Consider the following 21,804-nt stretch of genomic DNA (forward strand, 5'->3'; position numbering starts at 1 on the left):
TAAAAAAAACAATGAAGTTTGTAAGTCAGGTTAAAAGGCTAAACTATAAAAGTTTTTAATCTTTATTTAAAAACATTGACCCAGGCAGCATGTCTAATAGAAAAGCACATGGAGTTCTACAGTCCAAGCAATGAGTAATCACACTAAGAAGACTCTGAGGCGCTGTTAGTGATGGCTTTCACAAAGGGCAGTGGTGTTGAGCTTCACCGCTGTTTAGATCCATTGAATAGACTCATTGTTTGCCCAATAGCTTCAGAAGTTGAGGGATTGTAATGAAGTGAGCTGGTATAGCAGTAAGTGGGGAGATCAAACAAGCCTGCAGCAGCAGCACTACGGTGCCTTGTGCTCCTACACCTGATGCCAGTTAAGGGTTCCAGTGTTTTACCCAGGGCTGAAGGTTAGGGTTGAGGACTTTGGGGTTGGCAAGTTTGGGTGTTTGCATCTGAGACTACAAAGATATTAATCCGAAACCAATCCACAGAGACAGGGGAACTGGAGGCAAGGGAAGAAGTGCCAGGGGAGCATTTCTAGCATCTGAGAGCTACAACATTCAATACAGTACAGTATAGAGAACTCAGTACTGTGGATCTGAGAGCCAGCTCATTCAATACAGTACAGTATAGATAACTCAGTACTGTGGATCTGAGAGCCAGCACATTCAATACTGTACAGTATAGAGAACTCAGTACTGTGGATCTGAGAGCCAGCTCATTCAATACAGTACAGTATAGAGAACTCAGTACTGTGGATCTGAGAGCCAGCACATTCAATACAGTACAGTATAGAGAACTCAGTACTGTGGATCTGAGAGCCAGCGCATTCAGTATTGTAGTGTCTGAGAGTCAGTGGGTGTATTGAAAGCTGAATGGACCCCTGACACACCCTGGTCTGTAGACACAGCAGGGACAGTATCTCTCTCTGATCAGCCTGCAGTGATTTCAGGCAGCGTGGAGGAAGGCAGGTTTAGACCTGTCTGCTTCCCTCTGTACCACTTGAGTTTTCATCAGTGCAGGCAAAGCCGTTTCTCCAAAGTGCCTTTCCATATCTTCTAGTTGTAAAAAGGTGCTAATGATAAATAAGTCCCTTATTAAGATATTCCAAATTAGTTTTTATTGATTATATATTTTTTTTCTTGGCTACCAAATTACATAAATAATGACTCTGGAATAACCTCAGAAAAACCATGAGCGAATCACAGTACTGCGAGTGATGACATCACAATGGATCTGAAAATAATACTGCACTGTGCTCCTGTGACAAAGGCATGCTGGTAGTGATTCAGTATCACCCCATGGTACTGTCACTCCATCTGTAGGTCAAAATATCAAATGACAATTTCCATCAATGATAATAGTAATAATACAAAGAAAATCAATACAGATCAATACATAATGCATGGGTAGGGACTGAAAATGACACCAGTGGCACTGAAGGTACTGATTCTTTTTCAATACGCATGTGCTGCTGAAGTGTGAAACTGCTTCATTTAGCAGATGAGTCCTTCAGCGATAGTGCCCCCCTGAGAATCAAACACTCCAGCCCAGCAATAATGACAAAGGGAGCTCCATCTCTCCTCTCTCCTCTCCGATAATTGGTTAGAACGCCACCCAGCTGTTGTACGCATGGCCTTGTTGCTATGGCGACGAGGCGACCTATGGTGATCCTCAGTGAGGGCTGGTAACCAGAGTATGTGTGTGTGGGGGGGGAGGGGGGGGGGGGGGAGGTGGGGACACACACCCCAGGACCCATTGTGAAGGGAGTGCAAGTAGCCTGCCAGCTTTGAGAGCCATTTATTGATCTCTGCCCTTTACTATCAACTCTCACCCCACCTCAGTCTCTCATCTCACAGCTCTCTCTCTAAAATGCATGAGAGTTGACTCAAGCACTTTCCATTATATTAAACCGATAGCCTTTATCTGTATTCACACCCCTGATGCATTGTCCGTCATTCATATTGCTTGCGCCTGCTGCTGCACCAGCAAATAAATACCAAGGATGTTTAAATGTTTGTCTGCGATGTCCATTGTTTCTCAGGGGGAATTTTTTTTTTTTTTTTTTAAAGGTTAACTGTTTTGTTGCACTCATAACTTGTTATAGGAAATACTTCAGATGTGATATTTTTTAAACTGTATGCAGGGTGATGCATGTGTGGTTCCAGAAATACCTCCTCAGTGGCATATTGTAATGATGGAGCAGAGGATCTGCAGAGTTTCTTAGGGGGGTTTAACCAGATATTCAAGTTGCGTGGTTCCTGAAGCTGCTGTTTTTGTACTGTACTGTACAGCAACTTTATTCGAGGGATTTCTGTCATCATTTCGGGTGTGGGCAAGGTTGTCGTGATGACAGGAAGCGATTGAAGGGTGCGGTGCTTTCTTTCCGCCCCCCTTTCCTCGATGGTTCCTCTCGCTGATGACCTCGTGGGGGTCATTTCCACAGGAATGCAGCACAGAGTGATCAGAGCTTGCAGGGGACTCCAGTTCTCACCGTATCGGAGCTTGCAGGGGTCTCCAGTTCTCACTTACCGTATCAGAGCTTGCAGGGGACTCCAGTTCTCACCGTATCAGAGCTTGCAGGGGTCTCCAGTTCTCACTTACCGTTAGATCTTACCATGGTGAAAAAATCCTACATGTGTTTATTGACCGGATCAAACAATGTGTACTCACAGAGGGAAACCATTTACTGAGGAAAAATAAATAAATAAAAAGCAGCTAGCTACGCTTATAAAGAAAACACACACACACACACTTAATGCTGGGCCTAGAAACAGAACACCCCTTCTCCCATGTGTGTGGATACCGAGTGAGATCATTTCTCATAAACTTGTTGAATACAATGGAAGCTGAAGCACTGATCTCTTCCCACAATGATTTCATTTGAGTAACACTAGAAAAGGCTGTGTGTGGCTTGTGAGGAAAGATATAACCAGTCTTTGTAGTGGCCTCTACCTCAACATACGGACTGAGGAGAGATCACTTTGTTCAAAGGAGCTCAGAAGCGGGTCACTAGTCTAACTGAAAGGAGATCAGAAGCGGGTCACAAGTCTAATTGAAAGGAGCTCAGAAGCGGGTCACAAGTCTAACTGAAAGGAGATCAGAAGCGGGTCACAAGTCTAATTGAAAGGAGCTCAGAAGCGGGTCACAAGTCTAACTGAAAGGAGATCAGAAGCGGGTCACAAGTCTAACTGAAAGGAGATCAGAAGCGGGTCACAAGTCTAACTGAAAGGAGATCAGAAGCGGGTCACAAGTCTAATTGAAAGGAGCTCAGAAGCGGGTCACAAGTCTAATTGAAAGGAGCTCAGAAGCGGGTCACAAGTCTAACTGAAAGGAGATCAGAAGCGGGTCACAAGTCTAATTGAAAGGAGCTCAGAAGCGGGTCACAAGTCTAATTGAAAGGAGCTCAGAAGCGGGTCACAAGTCTAACTGAAAGGAGCTCAGAAGCGGGTCACAAGTCTAATTGAAAGGAGCTCAGAAGCAGGTCACAAGTCTAACTGAAAGGAGATCAGAAGCGGGTCACAAGTCTAACTGAAAGGAGCTCAGAAGCGGGTCACAAGTCTAACTGAAAGGAGCTCAGAAGCGGGTCACAAGTCTGACTGAAAGGAGCTCAGAAGCGGGTCACAAGTCTAATTGAAAGGAGCTCAGAAGTGAGTCTAACTGGACGAGTAGCACAAAATAGAAATGAATGACGGAACTGAAAATACAACAACTATTCATTTCATCAGAATATTGTCACAGTGTAAATAGTCTAAACATCACCCTCCTTGCAATTTTACATATTTTGTTGAAGACAGAAATACACCATACAGAGACTCCCAAGCACGGTTTGAGATGCTGTCTTCATAATCGTGGCAGGCCTGTGTTAGTGACAGAAAACAGCAGCATTTAGATCATTTGCTCACGACAGGTCAATGAAACCAATCCAGCAGGAAAGGATTCCTCTGCCGCTGCATGAAGGATCATGCAATATTAACCACCATTGATGGGATTGATTTAAATGTCTTGGGTTGTCTGTGAGTCCTGGCCTGCAGCAGCGAGAGGGTTTTTATATTATGAACATCCCAGTTCCAGCTATGCCTGTTGGAGTCCCCACCCCGCACTCAAAATATGGGAATCCTTATAAACGTTTACTCTAATAAAAGCACAGCAAAGTGTAATAAAGCATAGTGAAAGAATGGTAAAGCGTAGGAAAACATTGTAAAGAATACTAAGGTGTGGTAAAGCATATTAATAAACATGGCAAACCAGGGTAACCTATGGTAAATGCACAGTATAACCGCCTCTCTGCGCTCTGTGTGCTTCCAGGTGGCAATCAAGTTGATTCGGAAGGACAAAATCAAGGACGAGCAGGACATGGTGCACATCAGGAGGGAGATTGAGATCATGTCCTCGCTGCGGCACCCGCACATCATCAGCATCTACGAAGGTAACGCTGCAAACAAGAGACCCAGAACAGGGCTAGCTGTGCTTTCACCCACCTCCCTCCCTCCCTGTCTAACCCTAACCCTCCCTCTCTGTCTAACCCTAACCCTAACCCTAACCCTAACCCTAACCCTAACCCTCCCTCTCTGTCTAACCCTAACCCTAACCCTCCCTCTCTGTCTCTTCAAACCCATCTGTCTATCTCTCCCAGTATTTTCTGTGTTTATGCCCTATGCCTCTCTGCTTCCTAGCTGTCTAGGAGAGTACAATGTTCTAAATATAGCTCTGGCAGGCAGTGAAGCTGCTGTTAGATAGAGCTGGAATCTGAGTCCAGGAGTAGGGGGGGGGTTGGTTTTAAAAGTGCTTTTGAACTCCAAGACACCAGTGGAAGGAATGTCAACACACTGGGATGTCGAGGTGTGGGGTGTTCCTGGCTTCAGAGTCGATAGCTCCAGCCTGGCTCCATGCTCACCGGGCCCCTGGGACCACAGCACTGGGTGTTGACAAGCTAGTGGTTTAATATTGCAGTTCAGTGCAATGATGATCAATGCAATATACATGTACTCCGTTTGCGCTCATGCCTCTTGTGAGCAGGTAACGCAGGTCAGATGGAAGTGTGGTTGAATAACAGTAGCTATTGATTCTGAGTGGGAGCTGGTACCTGTGAATGACACAAGAACACGAGGAGGGTCACCCTGTGGAGCTCAAATGAGACGCTGCTCTCTTAAAACACATGCTGCTGCATTCTGCAGAGTAGATAAATCTGCTAGTGGAATCCTTTCGGTTTGCTGCAGTCTGTCTGTGTGTGTGTGTGTGTGTGTGTGTGTGTGTGTGTGTGTGTGTATGTGTGTGTGTGAGTGCGCTACAGAGGTCATACGCAGGGCAGCTGAAATCAATCCCGTCCCCCAGGTCTCAGCCAGCGCTGGTCTTGTGGGACGGAAGGCAGGCTCTGACTCTAGAAGAGGGGTGTCCCACATCAGAGGAGTCAGGTTTCGGATGGGGTTTACAAGCTGCTTTATCAAGACCAGTCCACTGACCCCCCCCCCCCCCCCCCCCCCGCCCCCCCCCGCTAAACATCTGCTTCTTATTACTCTGCAGCTGTAAATCCCAGGGCCGGGGGAGATGGGATCTCTGTAGATGAAACACAGGCTCCTGCAGCTGCTTCTATTGAAGAACCCAGCTAACCCATTCCAGGACATCTCCCCAGTCCAGCAGCACACCACAGGGGCTGTTTGAACTGATCAGTGCAGTGTCTGAATGTCTCCACAGCAACGGTGTCCCCCCCAAACACGGGTGATTTACTGACTGTTAATCTCCCGGGCCACTATAAAACACGATGCTCTTCTGGGATCTAAGACATGTTAGTAATGGTGCATAATTATCAAGTTTTTTACTGCAAGAACCACCCAAGTTTACATGATATATGATCTGTCTTTCTCCAGTTTCACTGAAGGGTGTTTATAGAACAAAGCAGCAGTAACACACAGACCCAGGGATGTCATTAGGCCCCGTGGAATATTGCATGTGGAATCTGTTATGGAGAGCATCTTGAAGACAGCATGATTCGCTAGTTGTCTCTACTAGAACTAAATATAATTGGTAGAATGAAGTTTGCCAGCTACGGGGACATAGCCTGTATATCTGTTTGTCCGATTGTCAGTGCTTTGGTCACAGTTACATTTATGGCTATATCTTGTGAACTGCACATCCAATTGTAATGAAACTGGATATTAAGCATAGAAGAATCTGTATAGCACCCTTAACGTTCTCCTATCTAGGCTGGCTTGCTTTCAGACTATATCTTCAGATTTGTCAGAAGTCAGATGAGGTTGGTGCGGGCATCCCGTGGACAGGCTGTGGTGGTTCTGAAGTGTTCTCCAGGGCTCTGATTCGTGACGGGTCTGTGAGCCGCAGTGGCTGCCAGTCCACAGCTCACAGCCTTAGGAACACGTCGCTTCACAGCTTGTCAACTCCTGGAGCACAAGTGGAGAGGAGAGATAATGCCTTTTATAACCACATACCCTCAGTACTGACTCTCAACTCCGATCATGTCAGTGGAATGGAGTTCAATCTGAAGGCACACGATCGGGTTTGTTTTAAAGTATTTTTATCTTCATGATTCTACTGTACCGGGCTCCCTCCATATTTAACGATTCACGAATGTGGTTAATGCACAGTTAGTACACGCTGACAGTACATTGTAAAAGTACTGCACTGTATAAGGGCTCTTCACTAATTCACTGTTTTTTTCACAATTTTGCTGATGTTTTAATCAGACAGCAAGAAAAATAGGAAGACCTGTACAGTAATCGTGTGCCTCCTAAAAATGGGGAGTCTTATGGGAGTTTTGATTTAAAAGTTCCTGTGCTTGGTCTGGTTATGTACCTGAGTACATTGCACTGTAGTGATGTGAGCTGCCCAGGAGGAAAGTGACAGAGAGACAGGGTGTGTTCCCGTTCACAGAGCAGGGGGTCAGACACTCAGACACTGCTACTGGCACACTTGTTGTTTTCTTTTTCCCCGGATGCCACACTTACTGGGGTCAGAGGTCGAGGGTTGGCAGGAAGTCATGATGGAATTGGGTGCAGAAGGGTGCAGGATTCGGTGATGAGGCGTGAGAGGCACACGCTTTTTCTCCCAGGCTGTTTATTACGCTTATGTTTGGGTGGTCTGCATCCAAGAGGTTGTCTGCTTTAATTCAGCTGGGGGGGGGTTTTCTTGCTCTGTTATTAATTTAACAATGTTTAAACAATCACATTTAACTTTTTTGTTTTCTCAAAATCGCCAAATGGGGCATTCCAAACGAGCAAGATGGGCTGAATGGCCTCCTCTCGTTTGTAAACATTCTTATGTTCTTATTCTCGTCTCATTGCAAATGGATCTTGAAGGACTGGAAGCCAGGGTTTGTGTAACTGAAGCACTGGAAGCCAGGGTTTGTGTAACTGAAGCATTGGAAGCCAGGGTTTGTGTAACTGAAGCACTGGAAGCCAGGGTTTGTGTAACTGAAGCACTGGAAGCCAAGGTTTGTGTAACTGAAGCACTGGAAGCCAGGGTTTGTGTAACTGAAGCACTGGAAGCCAGGGTTTGTGTAACTGAAGCATTGGAAGCCAGGGTTTGTGTAACTGAAGCATTGGAAGCCAGGGTTTGTGTAACTGAAGCATTAGAAGCCAGGGTTTGTGTAACTGAAGCACTGGAAGCCAGGGTTTGTGTAACTGAAGCACTGGAAGCCAGGGTTTGTGTAACTGAAGCACTGGAAGCCAGGGTTTGTGTAACTGAAGCACTGGAAGCCAGGGTTTGTGTAACTGAAGCACTGGAAGCCAGGGTTTGTGTAACTGAAGCACTGGAAGCCAGGGTTTGTGTAACTGAAGCACTGGAAGCCAGGGTTTGTGTAACTGAAGCACTGGAAGCCAGGGTTTGTGTTAACACCCTGAACGCTGGCCCCGTGTCTTCCTTGCTGGCAGCGAGTCGTTCCAAGTGTACAGCGCTGTGTTTGTAAACGACTGTTTACTGAGACGTGTTTTTACTTTGGGGACCTTCTGGGAAGAATGCCTTATCCCCTGAAGCCTGTATCACCGTGTATTACCAGCACGGCACCGCCTGCACATTGAACACATTTGGGTCAGCTTAAGATTATGCATTCTGGAACAGATTCTACATTTCATTATTAAAAGACAGCTAGCTAAGCAAGGCATTCTAATTTAATTTATTAATTCTTAATAGCACGCATTCTCAGTATCACATGATTGCTGCTAGACCACTGGAGTGAAAGTGAGCAACATCACAGGATGGGACTAGACACCGACAAGCAGCAGCACCTTTTATTATACATGGTTGTATTGAAAAATCTGCTTGTGATAAAGAAGCAAAGAAACAAAAGATCTTCCACAGAGGTTAGGGGGAGCCAGTTATAATGTTGTTAGTGCTAAGAAGTAAGAAGGTACATATGAAAGCATTGGAGTCACTACTAGCATTGGAGATGTATTCCTAAAACCATTTTTTCTTTAGTTGTGATATCATCGCTGCTCTTTGTGGAGTTGAAGCTATCATTTCACTGTGCACTGTACGCTTGGTCAATGACAATCTGCTGCAGTTTTTTTAATGCTGATATTTACAGAACCATGATACAAATTAACTGTATTTGTGTCGTGAAATAGAAAATGAAACAAAGACTGCTTCAGAACTAGAAAATGAACTAGGGATTTTACAGGATCCCAAGCCATTTCTTAATTTATGTTTAATTGGGTCCCTCAGAATCAGGTCACATTGTGTTCAAACAATGGGACATCGGGAGGTTTGTAAGCAGATGTAAGCCCCTGCCTCTCCTCAGCTCCACCAGCCCTGAGCAGACTAAGATCTTAGATTAGAATCACGGTTCTTCAATTCCTTGAGGCAACAAGGAAAGTTATAATAATGAAATTACAGACACTTAAAACAGTGACTATTGAAACCTGGCCAGATTTACCAAGCACAAGCAATGTTATTGTTTCACAAGTGGAAATAAGCAACATCCACATGCAGTCAAATTGTTTGTATAGTAAGAACATAAGACAATGTATGTATCAGAAAGCCCCTCAATGCTCATCTGGTTCTCAGCATCAATTCCATATCCTCACCACGCTATGAAAATAAGGGTATATTGCTCTCTAACTCTCTCTGGTGTTACACACTGCCAGGCCTCAGCCCTGGTGACACTGCCAGGCCTCAGCCCTGGTGACACTGCCAGACCTCAGCCCTGGTGACACTGCCAGACCTCTTCTCACAGCCCTGGTGACACTGCCAGGCCTCAGCCCTGGTGACACTGCCAGACTTCAGCCCTGGTGACACTGCCAGACCTCAGCCCTGGTGACACTGCCAGACCTCAGCCCTGGTGACACTGCCAGGCCTCAGCCCTGGTGACACTGCCAGACCTCAGCCATGGTGACACTGCCAGACCTCAGCCATGGTGACACTGCCAGGCCTCAGCCCTGGTCACACTGCCAGGCCTCAGCCCTGGTGACACTGCCAGCGACCTCCAGCTGCTGGAGGTAGATTTCATCAACCTATACCTGGATTGTTTCATGTAATTCTACGGTTCCAGGGGATGCATCTGGGCTGCATCAAACATGTGTTTTTACAGGTAATCCTGTGATTACCAGGGGTAAGAGGTTGATGTCTGCCAGGGTGATTTCCCCAATTGCAGTAAAATGCTCTAAAAAACACGTTCCTTATCCTGGCTGGGTATAGACTAATCTAATCAACCCCTTTGTATCTGCTCATGAGAAGTATGATTGAGTGCTTAAAGTTATGGATTTGAAGACAGTAGGGAATGTTAGTTTCCGGATGGATGTGCTGGAAAGGTGGGTTTGACCTGTTTCTCTCCGCTGCAGTGTTCGAGAACAAAGACAAGATTGTGATCGTGATGGAGTACGCCAGTAAGGGAGAGCTCTACGATTACATCAGCGAGCGCAGGAGCCTGAGTGAGAGGGAGACGCGCCACTTCTTCAGGCAGATTGTCTCCGCTGTCCACTATTGCCACAAGGTAAGAGCTCCACTCACTCCTGCTACCAGAGCTGCCCTTCACCATTGCAATAAGCTAAGCATTCCTGTCACTGTTAAGAAAGGGAGGAAGACATATGGAAGAAAAGCAGAAAGATGGACAATTGAGGCAGGATCATAAGTCCCATTACAAATTTGTACAACTATTTGTTACGTTATGATCTTGAAAGAATGTAGGAAAGAAAGTAGACCTTTTCAGTAGTTATCCCAGCTCTATATTCAAGTTATTTATTGAACCCAGTTAAACATGCACAGGCTGGACTGCCCTATTGTCTGCACAGCTGGAAGGGGTGGTGATGTCACTGGCCCGGATGGGAAGCATTGTGCTGACTGCCGCTAATCAGAGAGCTGAGGGCCATCATGAGGACTCTAGTGTCTCCATGGTGAAGGAATGAGTGGAATCCAGACTCCAGCAGAGGGGGAGGGGGGGAGTGAGCGTGTGTGTGTGCGTGTGTGTCTGAGTGTAGAAGTGTGTGTGCAAAGTTCCTTCTGGAACTCCAAGCCCTCATCCTGGGAAGACATTCCATGAATTGCTGAGCGTGTGAGAGACATCCATCACTGCTGAGCCGGCCTGGGACTGCTGCTCACTCAGTGCTCACTCGTCCTCCCCTTGGAGGTGTGAGTGATGACCAAAGACTTGAATTCAATCCTAATGAGCATGCAACAAGATCTGTTATCCTGTTATCATGCAAATACAAATGAATACGGTCCTCCCTATCTAGGTGTTACTGATTCACTTTGATTCTAATTGGATTCTTTAAGTGGCATGCAATTGGATCAGTTCTCTCTACAGCAGGATCAATGTGAGTAAAAGCAGAAACAAGAACAGAACAGGCAACTAATGACTCCCTTTGAGCATCTTATTGGGTCAGTCAGTCGCCACCCTTGCATGTTCATTTAAAAGCTGATAAGAAACAAGGGCAATTAATAACACCATAAAGGTACTGTCACAAAACATCCCTGTTTTTTTCCACATGCCTGCATCATAGTGCCTGAGGAATTTCAGATTCAAGTTTGGTTAATCCTAATACTTTACTACCACTCCTGGACTACAGAACTTCAAATAGCCATCTAATGTATGCACATATGTGCGTGTGTGTGTGTGTGTGCGTGTGTGTGTGTGTGTGTGTGTGTGTATGTATGTATGTATGTCTGTCTGTATGTATGTGCACTAATGTGTTTTGCTTCTTCTGTGTTTCAGAACGGAGTGGTTCACAGGGATCTGAAACTGGAAAATGTACTTCTGGATGAAAACTGTAACATTAAGGTAAGAGACTTGTTAAAAAGGTTGCCAGGACTTTATCATGCGCTTACTATTCCTTACTGTGCTTTACTGCTATGATTTTACCATGGTGCGCTGTTAATAGAGGCTAACCCTGTATAGGATTAGTCTCAACATACTGAAAGCGAGAGGCAACTCATTATAACATGCAAGACACTGAAAAACACTAAAAACCTCTAATTTTAGGACTCCATTTATTTTATAGTACTACTATCCATCTTCTGAGTAGAGGATTGAGCTAATGGGGTAAATATGTTATCAACCCATTGCTCTATAAAAAGATACAAAGTGGAGGTCTTTCATTAAAGTTTCAAAATTGCTCATCAACTTGCCAAATAAATCCACTGCACGCGATTCTAACATTGAAATTGCGAGCAGAGCTGTGCGTTAATAAAAAAGAAATATCTTTCGAAAATGTCTTCAGCACCAGAAAGGGAGGAACAGTCGTTAGTGGCTAGTGCTTGTTATAAGGGGGTCAAACCCCTTTAAATTCCTATATGGATCAAAAAGTTCTTGCACTCTGTCCTCATGAAGTTAATCCCCCCAAATTCCTTAATCCCCAAAACATCTGTGATACTGAATCCGAAAGGACGTGCCCTTCCTGTATGAATAATACCTTCGACAAGCAGCCCAGAAAGAAAGACAGGAAGAGCTGGGCATAGCACAGGCAGGGACTCAGCCACTCTCAATCCCAGACTGAACTTGGAAAGCATCTGAACCAGCAGCGAGTGCCAGGGAGGTGAAGCAATCGCAGCTCGCATTCATCTCCCTGTAGGAAGATTTAATGGGAGTAGCGATAAGCATCAGTCTGTGAGGAAGGGAGGGACCCCGCTGTAAATGAGGCTCTTCCTGAGCGATGGCAAGGCAAGGGAGGAGGGAAGAGGGTGTGTGTGTGTGGGGGGGGGGGGGGGCGTCCTGCTGCTTGGGATCTGAATGCGGGTGTCACTCAGGGGCGTGCACTCTTCACAGCAGAGAGGGATCTGAGAGGAAGGACAGGCTCCCCGGAGCGGAGGAGCTGTTCTGCTGAAATAGGGGGGTCTTATGCACTTTCGTGGGAAGTGGCTATTACTGCACCCCAAATCTTGGTCCTTTCCTTTACCATATGCTGAGAGATGATGGTGGCTAGCTGGTGAGAGCTGCTGGCCTCCTCTCTTTCAGTTGGCCATGCTTCATCGTCTGTTTGAAGTCCCTGTTTTTCACTGTGCAGTCCATGAGGAGCTCATTCACCGGTCCATGCAGTGCAATGCAGACAGAGAAGCACTCAGGTAGAGCCTGAAATAAAGGGAAACACGGAGACAGGCCCACAGGCAGGCAGGGAAAGAGAACGAGAAGGGGAGAGAGAAGGCAGAGGACTTCCCTTCCTGACTCTCCATTCTTCAAGTCGTAGGCAAAGACCTCAGCCCTCTGCTTTAATCGCCCTCCCATTGAAAGGAAAAGCTCCCCAGAGGATACTGTTTATGATTCAATTAGGATCATGGAAGGTTTTTACAATTACGGCTTGCTGCACTTCCAGAAAAAAAAAAAAATGGTTTGAAATGGAATATTATATAAATACACACAATGCATGATGTGAGGACATTCTCCGAATTCAAAACCTCTGACTCATAATCCTACAGAAGGAGAAGAAAAGAAAAACAAAGAGCAAACAGAACACACACTAATGTGAAGCACAGCTTGTTTTGGAGAAGGAGAGGGATCTTACGTTTGTTATCATTTAAACTTTTTGTATACATCCAAAAACAACCTTTTCATTTTTTTCATTGTGTGTATATACACTGCTGTGCAAACGTCTTAGACATGTTGCATTTTTCTACTCTGATGCATTATGAGCATCAACAATTTACTCAAAGCCTCCACTAGTGTTTTCTACTATTATAACAACCTTGACTAGCATAAAGAAGGAAAAACAAGGATGAGCAATGCTTGAAGATAATATCCTTAAGGATTAGAAAGAAGACGAGCGTTGAATTGACAACAGAACTGGCAGAAGGAACAGGTGTCGTTGTCCATCAAATCAACAGCATGAAGTTCACTCTTGAAATCAGGACTTAAAGGATGTGTTGCAGTAAGAATCCCTCTGTTAAGAAAGGGGAACAAGACTAAAAGACTAAAATATGCACAAGAACACAGAAATTGGACTATGGAACAATGGTCAAAGGTGCTTTGGACTGTTAATGGATAAACAATGACACCTGTTCCTTCTGCCAGTTCTGTTGTAAGTACCTCCACTTTTCCTGCTTGCCTGTGTGGAGGTGCCTAACCAGCTGTCCTGTCCATTTCAGATCGCAGATTTCGGCCTCTCCAATCTCTACCACAAGGACCGGCTCCTGCAGACGTTCTGTGGCAGCCCCCTCTACGCCTCCCCGGAGATCGTCAATGGCCGGCCCTACCGCGGGCCCGAGGTGCGTCACCATGGCAACAATATAGCACCTTGCAAGGGATATTCACTGATACTCCATATTAAAAAAAAATCCTCTTATTTTAAATACTTTTTATTTAAAAACAGGAATTCTAGAACATGGTACACAAAAAACATTTACCTTCTAAAGACTTTTTAAACAGGGGGAGGTTTATTGTGCTTTTGAATAATAACATAAAAACAGCAGCCATAGTTTGGGTTACAGCAGGGGATCAGCAGAAAAGAGGGGAGCACACAACACTGAAATAATGTTTTCATGGAAAGGAACAGTTAATCCAATGACAACGCTCTGATATGTTTTCTGATAAATAGGTTTGAATAACTTTTCAAGTTTTTTCTCTGGAAAAAAACAGAATTATTTGTGTGCATGTAAGCTCTAAAATGTCGTAGGCAGTGACAGGCACTTGGTAAAACAATAGGAAGGTTAGCTTCACTAGTGCAACACGCTTCCCAGTTATGATATACAGTATGCTGGCAGGGCTATGAGGGGAATGCAATATCTCAGGTAAACAAGCCCAGTCCCACTGAAGAAAGCTTCACCTACAGCAGAGGGCTAGGGCAGGCTGGAATGCACACTGATCACAATCTGCTGGCAGCTGGGCTCCACACCTCAACTGATCTGCTGAAATATTTACAGATTGTCTTCTGCTTTTAGGCTTTCAGACAGCTCACTCAAAAATCACACAGGCAAAACAAAGTGGGTCACGCTGAACACCCTTCATATTTCACTGTATTGAGTCACATATTCCATTTATACCCGTGGGTACTGCAGTTAAAAAAAAAATAAGACATGTCCAAACACACTAAAATATAATTAAAAATAACTGCTGAAACAAAACCGCCCAACAATACCCCTTAAAGCAGCCGCGGCAGGGCTATGCTGGAGACCGCATGGTCCCCGCAGGGCTGTGCTGGAGACCGCATGGTCCCCGCAGGGCTGTGCTGGAGACCGCATGGTCCCCGCAGGGCTGTGCTGGAGACCGCATGGTCCCCGCAGGGCTGTGCTGGAGACCGCATGGTCCCCGCAGGGCTGTGCTGGAGACCGCATGGTCCCCGCAGGGCTGTGCTGGAGACCGCATGGTCCCCGCAGGGCTGTGCTGGAGACCGCATGGTCCCCGCAGGGCTGTGCTGGAGACCGCATGGTCCCCGCAGGGCTGTGCTGGAGACCGCATGGTCCCCGCAGGGCTGTGCTGGAGACCGCATGGTCCCTGCAGGGCTGTGCTGGAGACCGCATGGTCCCTGCAGGGCTGTGCTGGAGACCGCATGGTCCCTGCAGGGCTGTGCTGGAGACCGCTATTTAGTTTTGTCTTTTTGTCCTTCTTCTCCCGATCTTTCTTTTTTCCCTTGACATTCACTGTGGGTACCTTTGCAGGCAGTCTCCCTGCAGGGGTGGTTGTTGAGGCACATTGGAGCAGGGAGGCTCACAGTGCTGCTGCTCTTTGAGTATAAATAGAGTGCTTTAAACACTACTAGATGTGCTCACATCCTGTCTGTGCTGTGGTGATTACAGGTGGACAGCTGGGCCCTGGGCGTGCTTCTGTACACACTGGTCTACGGCACCATGCCTTTTGACGGTGGCGACCACAAGAACCTCATCCGGCAGATCAGCAGTGGGGAGTACCGCGAGCCCACACAGTCATCAGGTACTGCGGACTGTGCTTTACCATGCCGTACCACACAGCGCTGTACCACGGAGTGCTGTACACTGTGCTGCTCTGTTTTCACCCTTTCTCCATATCTCATGATGCTCGTGATGCTTTCACGTTTTTCTGTAATTGTAATTGTAACTCACAGTTACAATTACAATTGACTGTTGCAATCTTGGGAGTGAGGTCTGTGATCTCAGGGGTTCTTGGTAAAATAAATAGATACATTGATGAAATCCCTCAGTGTTAACTCGTCTCTCTCTCTCTCTCTCTCTCTCTCTCTCTCTCTCTCTCTCTCTCTCTCTCTCTCCCCTATACCCTCCCATTCCCTGTCCAGATGCGCGTGGTCTGATCCGATGGATGCTGATGGTGAACCCGGATAGGAGGGCCACGGTGGAGGATATCGCCAACCACTGGTGGGTGAACTGGGGCTGCGGTCGCAGCGTGTGCGACTGCGATTCCCTGCGGGAGGCTGGCTCCCCTCTGCTGGCACGCTTCATCGACTGGCAGCACCGCTCCTCCGGCCTGCAGCCCGAGCTCGAGAACAAGCCGGGCAAACCACTCGCGGTTGCCCGCCAGCGCTCTGTGCGCAAGTCCAAGAAGGAGAATGACATGGCTCGCTCTCTGGACGATGAGGACAAGCCGGGCCTGAAGAGACCCAAAGGCATCCTGAAGACCAGGACCCCTGGAGAGCAGGGCTCCCACAGCCCCGGAGCCACGGAGGCTGCTGTTTCCTGTCAGGAACTCGACTCCAGCTCGACTCTGGAGCAGGACAAAGCCAGTGGGGCATCACCGCCAAAGATGGCGGCTGGGAAATCGACCACCATGCCCAAAAAGGGCATCCTCAAAAAGACCCAGCAGCAGCGGGAGTCGGGGTATTACTCCTCCCCCGAAGGCAGCGAGTCCTCCGAGCAGCTAGGGGGTGGCGGAGAGTCTCCCCGAACTAACTCTGCCGCCAAGAGAGCTCTGGGGAGGAAAGGGATTTTGAAGCGCAACGGGAAATACTCCACCAGCGGCACCCTGCCAGCCATGGCTGGAGCGGGAGAGTCCTCTGCTGAAGGCCCTAGCTCTCCCGGGCTGTCCCGGAGCTTGAGCCGCCCCTCCAGCGTGGTGAGCGACGACAGCATCCTGTCCAACGAGTCCTTTGACCTGCTGGACTGGCCTGCCAGCATGGGCTCTGGAGCAGGGGGTGGGAGGGCCAGGATCAGGAGCTGCGTCTCAGCAGATAACCTGCTCCAGGTGGGGGATTTTGGGCGACTCCAGGCCACACCGCAGCAGCACAGGGGGAAGTTCTACCGGGGCGGCCGGCAGCTGGAGGGGGACAGCGGCAGCTTCTCCTTGCTGGTGGACATGGACGACATGACTCAGGTCTACCAGCAAGCCCTGGAGATCACTGGCAATCTGACCTAGCCATGCAGCCGAGCACCTGGGTGGGCTGGGGGGGTAGAATGACGACCGGTAGATAGCTGGGATTTTCTTCGTTTCGTAGCGCATCGAGCCAGTGTTTCATCTGCAACTCACAGTTTGAAATCTGTTCTGAAGGTTGCAGGTTGAAACTACAACTGTGACCAAAAGTTTTGCATCACCCTAGAATGTTAAGATTGAGACCTAATTAAAACAAAAAAACTATATGAACATAATTTCTATTCATAATACAGTTCTGTAAGGTAATGCAAAACTTTTGGCCATGGCTGTACACAAGCGACATAGTTATTATTAAACCGCTAAAGATGAAAAGGGTGCTTTTTTGGTTTTCTGTTTAAACAGGAAAAGGAAATGGTTGACGCCACAGAAACATGTGATATCTATTGCAACCAAGGGTACTAGTGAATTAAAACAGTAGGGAGTAGTTTCTATTATACTATTCCTCTGTCATTCCTTCCATGTCCCATTTAAAAGTTACTAGGGAATGACAATGAAGCAGTGAGTAGTTGAAGAGAGGTTTTTACTTTCTGTAAAGAGAGCAGGAGAAAGGGATATGAAGAAAGCAGGGAAGAAAGGGGAGATTAGGAAGTCAGCCAAAAAGTTTGGATCAGTTGGGGGCTGAAGTCTTCTGACCAGGGAGATGGATGAGAAGTGGCTGAGACCCCCCCGCCCCCGGCTCCTAATCTGTAGATGTCATATTGGAATCTGTTTCAGGTCAGGGATCACATGACTTCGCTGGTTGGGAACCCCAGCCAGCATTAGTGTGCTGCTGGTCTAGACAGCTCTCTTTCCTTGATGAATGTCATTTAAAACCATGTAATCTAAGTGCTGTAACACTGCAACCTTGAATTCCACGTGTGTGGCTTTTGCACTGTCGGAGGCATTTGTGTACCTCCATCCCATCTGGTTGCCTGCTCTCTCAATATGTATCACCTTGCAGAGCAAGACATGCTTCAGAAACAGCAGGGCGGAGACTCTGTGGCCTGGACTGGACAGCATAGATGAGTCCTTTACAACAGAGTGTAATAGATAGAAAGATAGGAAAGCTGGGGATTGAATTAGAGTTAGCTGCTTAGTAGAAGGGTTGTGGATATGTTGAAGGAAAGCTGCTGTCTTATCTGGGAGAGGGCATGAGGACTCTTCTTACTCACCACTATCTTTTATCCCTCTTCCCTCGCTGCTTATATACCCATTGCATGTATACAACCCCTTCCACTATTACACAGCTCCTCCCATTCTTGCATTCAGCAAATCGCCTTTCCCACTCATTCATAACTCAACCCATGCATATACTGACATAGCCCCTCCCCCTTTACATAACCCCACCCCTTTACATAACCCCTCCCACACACGCGTGACACACTCTTGCCATGCCTCTTCCGTTCCCCCGAGTGCCTCTCCCGCTGCAGGCGAGGTTGTTGGAGGAGAGTTGTGGAGCAGACAGGATTGAGTAATGTAGTAAAGTACGGAGCAGAGCAGTGATATGGTAGAAGGATTGAGCAGGTATGCAGTAGGTTTGTTGTTGTGTTAGTGAAGAAGCAGAGCTACCAAAGAAAAGCTACTAAGTCCTGTAGATGGAGGACTGTATTACCAAAGTCAGGCAGTTCCTATATACTCTGTGAGCTGTTGGGACCTTCACATACCATACATACATTCTGGTCCTTTCTAAGGGATAGTGTCAAATCTGATAAAAAAAGCACATTATTTTAAATTGTTCTGAAAAATACACCAAAGATGACAATGCAATGCTGCAGCACAGCAGTGTTTTATTGTTCAAGGAAAGCAGAACAGAAAGAAGGAATGAATGAATGAATGCATGAATCATTGCTAAGTAAAGTGTCGTCTCTCATGCTGTGGCTCACTCTCTAACTCTGGTCCCTGGGGTGTTGCCTGACTGCTCCACGGGTTTCAGAAGCAGCATGCAATGGAACGAGCCTGCAATCCGTCCCTGTGTGTATATTATCAGGCTTGGGGACTTGGTTCTACTTGATTTAATGAAAGTCTGCAGGTGTTGTTTTTGAATTTAGTAAGAGATCTTTTAAAATCATGCCAATTTGATATTCTGCAGGCCATTGCACAGCAAGCTAAAGGGCACTGGTATAACAATAATACATTGTGGTGCTGTTGCATGGGAGCTGAAACACAGCCTTCTTTAAATAAGACAGGAGTTCAAGTTTACTGAATGGGACCCGAATGGGCAGCATCACTGGTTACCGTTTCAATGCAGGTGTGCACCTTGTGTAACACAGTGCAGACAACTGGGTAACACAATGGAACACGGGCAACCATTCACTGGTGAGGAAGTAAAAGGTCATTAGCTGCTGAATTCTAATGAAGTAATCATCAGTTTAAGAGCAATTCCACACATACCCTTATAAAGGTTTCCCATAGTAAAAGCATAGCAAAGTGTAATAAAGCATAGTAAAGAATAGGCACACATTGTAAATTATAGTGAGGTGTGGTAAAGCATAATAAAAACATGTCAAACCATGGTAAATGCATAGTATAACCATAGGAAAAGCATGGGAAACTGCAGAAAATACAGTGCAAAAATACAACAGTAAACCTTTATAAGCGTATGCATCTGATCAGTCTTGTTCCTACCTATATTCTCACTGCAACTCTTAATTGTGTATGACAAGTAACATCCACTGCACACCTTACCTACAAACAAACAAACAAACAAACGATCAACGAGCACACGAACAAACAAACAAACAAACAAACAAACAAACAAACAAACAAACAAACAAACGATCAACGAGCGAACAAACAAACAAACAAACAAACAAACAAACAAACAAACAAACAAACAAACGATCAACGAGCGAACAAACAAACAAACAAACAAACAAACAAACAAACAAACAAACGATCAACGAGCGAACAAACAAACAAACAAACAAACAAACAAACAAACAAACAAACAAACAAACAAACAAACGATCAACGAGCACACAAACAAACAGCGAACGACTAACTGTGCTTTCTGGAAACTGGAAATAACTAGAAAAAGTAAAAAAAGGAAAGGAAAAGTGTACTGGATACTGTTATTATAGTATTATTATAATATGTTATTTAATTATTATTATTATTATTATTATTATTATTATTATTATTATTATTATTATTATTGTTGTTGTTTTTTTAAACCTGGACTGCTGAGGTGACTTTGTGTTTTGTTTTCTTTGCCTTGTTATTATTATTATTATTATTATTATTATTATTATTATTATTATTACAGTAATCCTTCACATATCCGACTGAGATGGGACCAGAGTAAGGGCGGATATGTAAAAAGTCGGATGAATGAATCCTCTTTTAAATACCATTATACACAGCTGTAACAATTACTATATTCACACAATTACTGTTTTGAGATTCAGCTTTTATTAGGGAGCTCCCCTAAATCCCTTGTGTAGAAAGATACAAGGTATTAATGCTTATGACAGAATAGCCCTCTACCATGTGGGTGTGTGCATTCACTGCTGAGTGACAGACAGGAGATCGAGGTTGAAGCTGTTACACCCCGCAGATGAACAGGATTTATTTACATATCAACACACTCAACAGCTCACGTGACACTACCAGCAATGGCAGCGCACGGAGCATATACAATGCAGTGTACGAAAAACTTTTGAGTATCTACAATCTCTGAACTAATCTTCGCTGTTCAATAATAAACTAACGTGGCTGACGAGGTGGCGGTTAAACAGTTAGGGCGGCTATGTGACGGGCGGATACGCGACGGATTACTGTTATAATAATGTTTGTTTTTTAATAATTGTATTTATTGGTCTTAAAGCCATTGGGTTTGGTGTACTGCTATGCTCTGTTCTGATGTGACAGATGTCAGAGGAGCGGCACGGCCTGGCTGTTAGAAAGCAGGCTTGGGGTTAAGGGGGAGGGTAGTGTTGGAAAGAGCCCCTGATCAATCCAACATCAAGGCTGTATTCATAAGGCATTACCCACACAGATTAATGCAGAGGACTGCAAAACATTGGCCCAGTGCCCTAATGCGGTATGTACTGAATCATTTTCACTATACATTCCTGTATGAATTACCAGTGGATATTAAAAAGTATATACACAAGTGCCACCTGCTGGACGGTATGTGTATATACAGCAGCCATGCTTGGAGGTCAATGTGCTCCACAATGTGATCCTGGCTATAGAACCCCCTGTCACACCAAACTGAGGGGCTGTAGGGATTCGGGACAGTTACTGGCTGTGTAATTCCGACACATTTTGGGTCCCCTCTGTACTGTGTAATTGCTACATATTTTGGGTCCCCTCTCTATTGTGTACCAGCTACCAACTTTCTTACCTGTTCCACATTGTGGCTATTGACTGTACTACTAGACTTGGTCAACAGAGCTGGAAGATAAGGAACAAAAAAAAAAAAAAGTAAAACGTCAATAATGATCTGCTGTTGCCTTTCTTTTTAAATGATTGATTAAGAGAATGTTGTAAACGGGCATTTTAAATACAGGAAGTTGTATAACCCTTGGTTTGCTTCCATTCTTTCTTTGGCTGGTGTCTTATTTTATTTTAAAACTGTGATTAATAGTGCTTTAATAGTTCTGTTTTTTATGTTATAGGGAAATCTAAGATTAGGGAAATCGATAAATGCTGAAATTGTGCCTGTGTGATTCATTTGGAGTTACCACGCTATCCGATTGTCCCAGATCTCATTCTACCTGTAACACACACATGTATTAATGCAATTGTTCTCAGCGCACACAGTGTTAGTGAAAAAAAGAATTAAAGAAAGCAGTGCACTCAGTGATAACGCTTATCTACTTGAGCACAGAGATAAGCTGCAAACAACGAGGCACAACATCCATTTACCAACACAGAAAAATAACTTTCCATTCGTAATAGAAACAGCTTCATCCTGACCATTTTTTTTGTTTTTACACCTCCTTGTTTCTTCAAGAAATACCGAATCAACTGCTTATAGAGTGTGTAGCAGGGTTCCAGATAAATACAGCATCACAAGTCCCCACGTGCTGCTACAACTGTTTAAATAACATACCTGTCAAAATCTAGCATCACACGTCCCCGCGTGCTGAGACAACT

The 21,804-nt window shown here is 45.5% G+C and overlaps 1 protein-coding gene across 1 annotated transcript in view; it reads left to right on the forward strand.

The window, feature by feature from the left end:
* Positions 1 to 21,231, forward strand: part of LOC117420083 (NUAK family SNF1-like kinase 1) — a 33,303-nt gene extending 12,072 nt beyond the window's left edge. Inside the window, exons 2-7 of the mRNA XM_058985530.1 lie at positions 4,299 to 4,419; positions 9,782 to 9,933; positions 11,152 to 11,217; positions 13,515 to 13,634; positions 15,162 to 15,294; positions 15,635 to 21,231. Coding sequence (XP_058841513.1) covers positions 4,299 to 4,419; positions 9,782 to 9,933; positions 11,152 to 11,217; positions 13,515 to 13,634; positions 15,162 to 15,294; positions 15,635 to 16,707 — 1,665 coding nt within the window. The 3' untranslated portion in view covers positions 16,708 to 21,231. The remainder of the gene's footprint in view (positions 1 to 4,298; positions 4,420 to 9,781; positions 9,934 to 11,151; positions 11,218 to 13,514; positions 13,635 to 15,161; positions 15,295 to 15,634) is intronic.
* The last annotated feature ends 573 nt before the right edge of the window (positions 21,232 to 21,804 follow it).

The sequence above is a fragment of the Acipenser ruthenus genome, chromosome 14 (assembly GCF_902713425.1).
Source record: "Acipenser ruthenus chromosome 14, fAciRut3.2 maternal haplotype, whole genome shotgun sequence".
Classification (NCBI taxonomy): domain Eukaryota; kingdom Metazoa; phylum Chordata; class Actinopteri; order Acipenseriformes; family Acipenseridae; genus Acipenser; species Acipenser ruthenus.